Here is a 10,554-nt window from a genome sequence, read left to right on the forward strand (position 1 = left end):
CCCTTTAAAATGCCTTTATGCCTTTCCCTAAAACTTGTCTGCAATTTATCATTCTCTTCCTCCTCTTATCAGAATTCCCGTTTTCAGAACAGCTCTTTAAAACTCCCCTGCCTTCCACCCAAGCTCTCGCCCATTATCTACCCCATCTTTTTTTTAATGAGATAAAGGCAATGATTATACTAATCTCCAACTTGAAAACTATGCACTTAAGGGGCGGGGGTGGGGGGAGTGTGACCCTTTAAGCAAAAGGAATAAAGCTCAGTAGACGGGAAATGTGCTCAACTGAAAAGATGTCAGGATAGCATTTCTGTGTCTTGAGGTTGAAAACACAGGGAGGAGAACAAAGGAGCAGGCTACGTGTCCAGAGCATCCCTGAGAGACCGGGGTGGCGTGCACCTTGGGCACGTCGGACACTGGGAACCCATTGCCCCCGCTCCCCTACAGCGGTCTTCAGGCAGCACAACCAGATGTTACATTTTCCCTGCTTAATTTTGGTAAAACTCCATGACCTCTTTTTCAAATTAAAAAAAGCAATGCTATTTTTTTAAAACCACAGGAGCTATCTTTAGGGAAGCCTTCTAAGGATTTCATTAATTCATAGCCAGCCAACCAGGACTTTTCCCACAGTCTCCCACAAAAAAGCCCGGGAAGTCACTGATTGCTTGGCTGGATCTGAATATGAGCAGAGGTAAGATCAGAAATATCCAGTTCCTCCCACGGGGAGGCAAGGCATGGAAATCAAAGCTGGGCAGAAACTCATTACCACAGCTGGCCGGCAAACCCACAGCCCTGGAAAGAAGGCAAAGAACATCTTTGATTCTGGATGGACCGGTGGGTGACTTCAGAAAATGAAAGGCATTCACAACCCAGGGGGACCAAAAGAAAATGAGGCTTGATTCTCTGCTAAAACCACCAAGTTTTCACATACCACCTAAGGGCTGCTGCCAGGGAGTGAGGGTCATCTCGTTCACATTGTTTCATGAAGTCCAAAACCAGGATGTTTAGTTAGCCCTTAGCAGTCCTTTTTTGTTTGTTTACTTTTTTTTCCATTCACAGTGCAGCGTAACCTGGACAGTCCAAACATCCCCTCTTCAAGAATCCAACCCTTTCCTAAGTGTGACTGCCATCCAGGACCAGCCCCGGTCCCCGCCTCTCTTGTTCCCTGGGAACCTGTCCTGCAGCCCAGCGGTTGGCCAGTATTGGGGACACGGTGCCAACAATCCGCAGTGTAGATGAAGTCGGGTGTATTTTTATGCGACGCTCAGCACCTAATGCCACATGATGCACCAATGCTGAGAAAACATAAATAAAGCCAATTATACTCCAGTCAAAATTTAAAAGATCAGAACTTCAGAGGACATTGTCATGATAAATACAATTGCTCGCCTTACATGACACCTGCTCAGAGAGGCCACCCAAGATTGCCTGCTCTCATCGCCCCTGGTTTCCTGCAGAGCACTCGGTCAAACACAGGGAGAATCCACTGTGTGCCACTGCTGATCTCCTGCTACAACAGGAAGCAAAACAGATCAAGGCCCTGCCCTCAGGGAGCAAGGGAAATGCACAGGCAGACCAGAAAATACTGTGTGTTTCATGGTTAAAAAAAAAAAAAATTCTATGGAGAAAACTCAAGTGAAGAAAAAATGGTGAGCAACAGAGAGTAGTGGTTGCTATTTTAAATACAGTGGTCAGGTTCTGGTAGTTTGTTATCCTATTTGCCCTCCTTACTACAATCTAAGCTCTAGAAACCAGGCCTCGCACATAGAAAGCACCAAATACACAATGAATGAAGGAATGAAGGTCGCTGACGGTCACCCCTACCAAGCTGTTCGGCTGCTGGAGAAACCTCCCAAGCATCACCATTCCTGACAGGTGCATATGTGGGCAAAATTCAACACACCCCTTTATCTAGTCCCAGCCTCTGTCTTCAGCCTTCTTGTTCCCACCGCCTCCAAGGAGCCGCCCTCCTCCAGCTTTACTCACATTTTCCTTTCTGCCCAAACTGTCCCTCACCTCCCAGCTCCACCTGCCAGAGGCCCTGCTCAAAAGTCCCCGCTCAAAAGTCCCCTGGGCGAAGTCCGTCTTCTCTGGCCGTCTAGCCGTCTAATCCCTTCCTCAAAGCCTCCTCTGAACCACCCAAATTAACTGTCTTCTTCATAAACAGATCAAGATTCCCCTTCTTGACTGCATCACTGCAGAAGGCAGGATGCACCCTCACTAAATCTGGAGCCATGATGGGAGGCCGGCGGTGGTGGGCGGGGGGTCTGGTTTCACTTAAGGTAGGCTTCCTGGCAAAGGTGAAAGTCACACGGGAGGACGCTGGGGGGCCTTTGTGGAGAAGCCTCCCAGGGAAAGGCGAGTCTCCTCCAAAGCAGGAGAAACTGAGGCAAAACAAGTAGCCAGAGTTCCTGGGGATCAACTGAGACGTGAGCTACAAAGCCAGAATCTGCAAGGTAGGCGCCAAGCAGCAACTCAGACACAAGCTCCTCATCACCCTGCTTGCCACAGGCAAGGCAAGGCATTTGCCAAGGCAAATGCACAGGCGGAATGTTCTGGGATGCAGAGCAGGGACCCTGGTTCATACTGCTCTGGGGGAGTGCGCCAGGCAGAGCGAGGAGGGGGAGCTCCCTGCATCTCACTGTCTCTGAGCCCTCAGGCCTCGCAGCCACACCTGGGTAGGAAGCCACTGCAGCCAGGAGCCTGGTCCCACTCCTCTTTGTACTTCCCCAGAAAATGTAACCACAGTACTACACCATGGCCTGACACAGAGGAGCTGCTCTTGCCGCCTCACTCCAAACGTCTCTGTGAACTGCAGACAGGGAGCAGTTACAGCAAATCCTATAACCGTGGGAGTGCCTGGGCTCCACCCAGGGCAAACGTGCTCCCCCCAGAGGATGGAGGTGACACGCGGTCACTCAGCTGGGATCACGCTCAGGCTGACCGCTGGCGCCTGCGCTTCGTCTGGATTGCACTCTATTTTCCTCAGATAAAAGGGAAAGAAACGCTTTTCAGAAGAGAAACCAGAAATCACCTGGACAGAATAAAATCATAGAGAACCATATGGCCCGTCTCAGGGAAACGTACCTCTTTTTTCCAAGGAAACCCTCCCTCTATCCCCATCAACCTCCCACTAGCAAGTCAAACAGTCCAGCTCAGAACAGAAGTCTGGGGCCATAGCCAGCCTTTTTTTAAAGGGTTACCATTCAATGGGGGGAAAAAATCTACAAAACTGACAAAACAGAACACTTGGAAAAACTCCTAGTTTTTAAGGGAGTAAAGGACTTTCAAATTTGAAAAAAAGCTATATTTAAAGCCTGATCCCTTATGATTTAAAAGGATTCATTTGAAGTATTCATTTAATGTGTAAAAGGTAAATTTCCACCTGAACATTTTCATTAATGCTATCAATTTCCAAATTCTCTTTTCAAAGTCATGACTACAATTTTATAGGCATTTCTGATAAGTTCAAGCAAGCTTCCCTACAATGTGGTAATTTTAATGAAAAGCCTCATGATTAATGTCTATTAAGATCAGGTTTAGAGTGAAGAAAGGGACAGAAGAATTACAATGTATTAAACTTTCCACAATACTTGCCATCTACTGCCCTTTCAACTTTTAATGCACGGGCTTTATGCAAATAAGACATGGGGTTTACTATAAGACAAATGCTTCTCAAAAGTGCATAGTAGAGGTAGTTTTCATTTACCCTATTAAATCAGACAATTTATAGGCCAACTTCCGTTTTAGAAGAGAATTACATGTGTGTTCACATCACATCTTTATTTTGTCATCCACCCGGTTGATTTGTTGAGGACAGCTGGTACTTATTAAGCACCCCCTTTAAATGTTGTAGCCTTAATTAGCTACATCCACCTTTCCCCAACATTTCCAAACAAGGAACCAAAGAAAAGGAAAGCTGTTTTTATCATGGATGCTTTGAACAATGGAGTTGCAAATGTTAAAATAATAGTCTTCATTAGAGACTCACTAGTCATTCCCTTTTGGGCCCCTTCAAAAGAAACAGGGTACGGATGGAGTTTAAATTTCAGTCTTTGTTTACTGTAGGTAATTTTTCAATTGTTCAATTTTTAGTTTCATGCCCGGTGTTATTAATTAAACCTTCTCAAGATACTGCTCGGGAAAGCAGGAGAGACAGTCTCCCCAGATATATTCTTGGTATTAGTTAAGCTATAAACGTCTTACTTGGGTTTCTGAGCACATGAGAACAAACAGACAGGCTCTATAAGCAGAGAATAAGCCAAGTATGGTTTTCTATGAACAGACATCATGCCCTTCCCAGACACTGAAGCATTCCCAACTCACACAATGAGAAATTCAGTGGATCAAATCACTTTAACCTGCCTTATGTAGATGAAACACGCACTAACTCATTTGATTACAACTTAGGAGGATTTCCTTCTTAAAAAAAAAAAAAGAAAACAAAAACGAATGCATTCATGACTTTAAGTGTGAATGATATCAACAGGCTAAATTTGAGCAAGATAAGGAGCATCTCAAGGAATCCCTCTTATATTTGGTCTCTTCTTGCCCCAGCTTTAATCTGCAGTAAGACTATCTGTTTCAATAGGATGTGATCACTCCTGGGCTTGTGTCTTTTCAATCAGCCGGTGGCCCTGCCGGGTTTAGAGTGGCAGAGAGGAAGTGGCCTGTGGTTAAACAGAGGAAATACCAAGGCATTTTAATAGAGCAAATAGTCTCTTTACTTCCCACAGGGAAGAGCTTCAAAGGCCCCAGGCCCTGGAGGAGACAATGTGTTGTGGGGCCATCAGTCACCTAATCATGTGTCAGGCCCATTCAGAACATCCCAGCAGCGAAGACAAACACTGCCCAGGAGGACATTGCCCCCCACTGCCCAGGCAAGTCAGGCTGCCTGGAGATGGGGCCTGCCGCACCAGCACAGACAGGTCCCCAGGGCCCGCTGAGGTCAGGAAAACTTCTAGATTTGGGGGGGATGTGAAATAGAAATGGTCTTGGCTGCCAGTCTAGGGTGGCTGGACAAAGGTCTGCTCCAAAGACAGACCTGTCCCCCAGCCCAGCCTGTTAAGTTCTAAGGGCACCTGAACCCCTGCTTCATCCCATTTTTTTTTTTACAGATCGAGGGTGAGGGGCCCCGAGCTTCCAGAAGCCTAAGAACCCATCCATCAGGGGCAGACACAAGAGGCAGCAAGGAATGAAAGGAACAACTAACTGTTGATGGGATGGCCTCAGCGGCAGCAGACATCTGCTGGGCATGGTATGTGAAACGTTTGGGGATTGATGAGGGAAAGAGAGTTTGAAAGCTTAAAAAAAAATACATTTTAAGCCAAATGAAGCATGAGAAATACTCAACTTAAAATAAAGACTTAAAAAAGCATAAGCAGTTCTTTCCTTTGTAAGGAAGCTGTCTGAAAGGTTTGAACGGCTGAGAATATGATTTGGACCCTACTCGACTCTTTCCTGAGACTGTTTTCCAGACAGGCCCAGCTGTTCTGGGGAGGAATCCAGTGGAGGCGTCGGTCCCCTTCACCCCCGGCCTCCTCTTCAGTCCCCACCACCAGAGGCACCCCCGGAACCACTGGCTCCCCAGGACCCCTCAGCCAGCCTCACCCCTGCCATTTTCCAGGGCTTGGACCAAGTCTCCACTTTCCATTCTAAAGGTCCAATGAAGTAATTTAAAGTCAAGCTCTGATTTTAAATGTTTAAAGTGTGGCTTCTCACCTCCTCCTTGCCATCACAGAAGTCCTGTCTCCTAGAGCAGTGATTCTCACCGCTGAGAGCATCAGAGGAATTTGCTAAAATATCAGTTCCTGGACCCCACCCATCTCATGCCCATTCTGGTCTCACTGGCCTTGAATCTGCATTTTAATGAGCTCCCAAGGCAATCCTGATACTGGAAGGGCTCCGGACTTCACTTTGAGAAATGTCTAGAAGGAAATGGTGCCTCAGCCAGTACTTAGCTGCTGGGCTCATTCACCCAGCTGTACCCTCCAAATCTCCCCCCGCTGCACCCCCCACCCCAGTTAATAACTAGCACAATGCCTCAGGCACTGCAGGGGCTCTGGGTCCATTGGTCGGATGGGGGAGGGATGGGAAGCGAGGGCTGCTCAAGAAAGATGGACCCCAGCCAGAGGATTCCCAATTAACACAGCAAAGCAGGCTGGAAGAAAGCATCACGCTTCTTTCTTATAAAAATGTTTCTCTGAAAATGTGTCAACCAAGGCTGAGTCATATTTAACTTAGAGACGCAATGTGTAACATGGACAACACAGGCACAGAACAGGCAGATCAGATGCAGTCTTGAGAGCCACGAGCTGCAAGTGAATGAAAACACATCCAATTCAGAATTAAACAAACATGGCTGGGCTCACGGCCAAGGAGAGTTCTTGGATTGGACTTTTATCAAGAACCTAAATTTTAATCAGCTGCAACTTCTTCTTTTCCAAGTACCACCCTATTTCTTCCTACCTTTTAAGATGAAGTATTTGCCTTAAATGGGAAACTTGCACTTCATTGTAAAGACGACGCCAGCATTCTGGCTTCCTGAATTCCTGAAGCAGACTTTTGGGAGGGGAGGCAGTTGAAATTGAGTTTCAGGGATAATAGACCAGGGAAGGGGTACCCCATTTGGGTAAGGCGGCAAGAAATGTTCCTTCCTCCTCTACTGCAGGGAAAGCCGCTGAATAAAAACCTGTGGGAATAGATTTCTAATTCCTTGTTCCATGTATAGGCTTTTTAAAACAATGAGCAGGGCAAGGACAGGGCGGGGTGGGGGGAACCTCTGTGCAAGTGACTGATATAATTACATATCACAAACACAACCACTCCACTTCCAAGAAGCAAGCAGTTAAGACTATCAAGAGGCTATCATCCAGAGGATGCTGGCCCCTCCGGAAGTTTTACACCTTGTTACTTCTTTGAGAAAACTGTATTACTCAAAGGGCAACTTTACCTGGCAAGTGCCCTAAAAGACTCTGTTTTTAAAGCAGTCGAGGAAGTGTGCCCACAACTCATTTCTAAAACACTGAGATGGTATCAGCCCCTTAACTGCCCCACTAATAACGGGAGGTTGTGAAATCTGACCACTTAAACCAGGCTGGCTCCTCTGAGAGCAACCCCAAAGGGAGGGTTACAGCTGCTGAGGGTTAGCTGGCTCCAGTCACCTTTCGAGTCCTGGGAAAACACACATTCTTGCAGGGGCAAGAGTTCCTGAACACCCGCTCCCTCGAGAGCAGGGAGTCAATCGCTCAGTTCCTCTCCAGCACCCAGATCCTACACTTCCTTCAGGGCTCACTTCTCTGCCCTGCTGTGCCTCTACCCTCCAGGTTCTGTGTGACCTAAGACTCACAGGAAGCCTTCACTTGTTTGCATCACACAGCATCAACCCTTACTGTTAGATGTGAGCATGGCCCCAAATAGACGGTAAGGAACCTCAGAACTGAGACCAAGGTCTACGGGTTGAATACCCACTGTCGGGTAGGTCACACAGACACGAATCAGACCCAAGTAGCTGTACATCAGTACTTACTAGGCCAGCCCTCTAACAAAGCAACTTCTGGAAAAATTTACCTAGGGAGGTAGGGGGAGAGGGGGCTTCCTGCAGGAAGTGATGCTGGAGCTGAGAGGGGAGGCTGAGGTGTAAAGAGAAGGAACACAGGCGGGAACAGCATGTACAAAAGCCTGCTGCGGGGAAGACATTGCAGCCCGCTGCTCTGATCTTCATCCCTCCCCTGCCCGCTTCTTAAAATCTATCACTTAATACAGGATTTAGCAGGAAGACTGCAGGGTCTAATTGGGTTCAGCCAAGATTTACAGTGCACCAGGCCCTGAGCCCACCAACAGGAGGTTAAGTGCCTGGCTAAGGAGACTAGTCTGAGGACACAGATGGGAACACATACTGACAATGCAGTCTGGTGAGAGCCAAAGGCGAGGACCTGCAAGAGAAGGCGAAGCAAGGGGAATCGCATTCAGCGAGGGCCTCCATGAGGAAGCATCCCCTGAGCTGAGTCTTGGGCCCACGGGGCTCGCAGGGGAGGAAAAGGCACCCCAGGAAGAAGGTGCCCTCAGCAGCGTCATAGGCACAGGAGTTAAGGAGCAGGGTGGGAGGGGCAGGTGGAGGCTGGGAAGGTGAGTATGTGAGTTAGGTGGGTGAGCTGGGCTCCGTGCATCAAAGAGCAAGTCCAGGAAGGAAGGTACCAGGTATTAGGTTGGGGACGGCCCAGAATCCGGGAGGTGACCCTGAGACTTCCATGCTCATTTATGAAGTAGATGAAGATGACCCCAAGGGAAGGATTGTGGGACCTAGGTTAAGAGCTGTTGAGAAGGTTACCTCCAGCATGAATGCAAAGCCACTGGAGCAAGGGCCACCATTAAAACTATGTGGGTGCAGGTTAAGGGGAGAACAGATTCTCACTGAGAGCACAAAGCCACCAGCTCGGCTCCTTTAGGGACCTGCTATACCCACAGCATTAAAACTTCACCCAGTTGGTGCATGGACACATGAAGCCACCTGGGCAACTGCAGAGAAACAGCAAAGTACACTGATCCACCTATGCCATCTTATGAACCAGAACAAAATGCCTGTGATGCTGTTTGCTCAAGCACCAATATACCAGTTTAGAGCTAAAAAATTTAAAGACTGGCAAGTCAATGTGGGGATAGTCTTAAGGAAAACTTTTTAAACCTAAAAACAGGAAAACTTGGTGTCTACTGGGGAAAAAATAGTGGTATTTTACTAAAGTGGGGCAAAGTAGGAAAATACAATGTTTTACTCAAATAAGGAGGTTTTGTTCACTATGGGGTTCGTGAGAAGGTGAATTATAGCTGTCTACACTGCAGCTATTGGGTTTGAAGACGTTTCAGCTTACCCAGCTGGTCCCTAGTCTTCCTTGCTGTTTCTCTGAAGGCAAGGCAAAGTGAGGTGAAGGCACCAGCCTGCGCTCATAAAGAGGTGTCAGTTCTAGGCCGTGACTGCTTGAGGCCCATTCACAGTACCGCACAAGAGGTGGATGAACAGTGCTCGGAGAGATCTATCCCCTACCCTTCCCTCAGAGAAGCAGTGCTAGGGAAACTAGGAAATCCCCATTTACTCCCATTTTCCAAGTGAAGAAATCGAGGCTTAAAGCTGCCCAGGAAAAGAGGCAAGGTCATGATCGTGGCTGCCTGAGTGCAAAGCCGGTGTCCTCTCCACAAAGCTGAAGGCGGTGAGTGCCCACACGCCAGGTTGAGCCTGGCTTGGGTGGGAGGGGAGCCGGGGTCAGATGGATAGTCTCCAAGTCCTCGCGCTCCCCAAGCCCAGGAGCACTGCTCGGGAGCTGGGACGGCAAGCTGCGGAAGCACAACCCCCTCCCCATGTCCCATCGCTCAGATGGCGTCCAAGAGGCCATGATTAGGGGCAGACGGCTCCAAACACAGGACGAACGACGGTGCCCCTCTGCTCTCAGACACCTGACTGAGGTGAGAAACTCACTCCCTTTGGTCATGAAAAATATCCGCAACTCAAGCGGGGTCGGGGTGTGCGTGGGTACGAGAGGGTCATCTGGGAGACCATCCGCTAGGCAAAGGACTGAACGCAAAAGCAAACAGGAGTCTTGGGCTGGGGTGAAAGTGGGCTAAGATGGCCTGGCCCAGAAGGAACAAAACAGTCCCGAGAACGGGGCGCACTCCTGCCCAGCATTCAGGGTCCCCTGCCTGGCGGTCCCGGACCTTTGCAGAGCTGAGAACCGGAGGTGCGGGGGAAGAACCCTCCCCCGACTCCCGCTCCAAAGCGCCCCTCATTCGGACAGCGCGGAGGATCCTATCCCGGGGACGCGCTGCCCTGAGGTCCCGGGCCTGGAACAAAGGGTGGGGTGCCCTCCTCTCGCTCGCCGCCGGGCGCCCCTCTCGCCCGCCCGCCTGGAGCCGGACCCCAGCCCGTGGCCGCGCCTCATTAGCAACACAAAGCCGGGGATCGGGCGGCCTCTTTCAACCCAGCCGGGGGCAGCCGGACGCGCGCCCCGGGAGGGAGGCAGGAGGGCGGGAGCAGACGGGATCCCAGACCTGTCGCGCACGCCACGGTCGGAGAGCAGGCAAGTCGGCGTGGGCTCCACTGCCGGCGCGCACCTGTGCCCCCCGCGCTTTGGGAAACAGCGAGAAACTCGCTGTCCTCTCCTTACCCTCCAGCCACAGGTGTCGGCGCCCCGCGCTCTGCTGGAGCCGCCTGCAGCCACGGCCAGCTGCGAGCCGTTGAGGCAGGCGTTGACCGTGAAGAAGACCGAGCAGAGCTGCAGCCACGGGGCCATGGCCGTGCGCTCGCCCAGCCGGGCCCTACTCTGCTCCCGGGCTGCTTGCCGCTGGCCAGCCCGGAGTGGGCGGTGGCGCCGGCAGCCGCGGCTGAGCGGTAAGCACCACTGGGCATGCGCTGTGGATCCTAGCGCCGCCCCTTCCCCCCGGTGCCCGCCTCTAGGCTCGTACTTCAGGTTTTGGCCCCGCCCCCCCGAGTCTGGCTTGGTGACTGCAGCCAAGAAATTAAAAGATGCTTGCACCTTGGAAGAAAAGCTATGACAAACCTAAACAGCG

General features: G+C 50.1%; 1 protein-coding gene across 1 annotated transcript in view; it reads right to left on the minus strand.

Annotated features, from left to right (window-relative positions):
- IL17RD (interleukin 17 receptor D) overlaps nucleotides 1–10,277 on the minus strand; it is a 59,560-nt gene extending 49,283 nt beyond the window's left edge. Inside the window, exon 1 of the mRNA XM_052647513.1 lies at nucleotides 10,152–10,277. Coding sequence (XP_052503473.1) covers nucleotides 10,152–10,277 — 126 coding nt within the window. The remainder of the gene's footprint in view (nucleotides 1–10,151) is intronic.
- Nucleotides 10,278–10,554: the final 277 nt, after the last annotated feature.

The sequence above is a fragment of the Budorcas taxicolor genome, chromosome 1 (genome assembly GCF_023091745.1).
Source record: "Budorcas taxicolor isolate Tak-1 chromosome 1, Takin1.1, whole genome shotgun sequence".
Lineage (NCBI taxonomy): Eukaryota > Metazoa > Chordata > Mammalia > Artiodactyla > Bovidae > Budorcas > Budorcas taxicolor.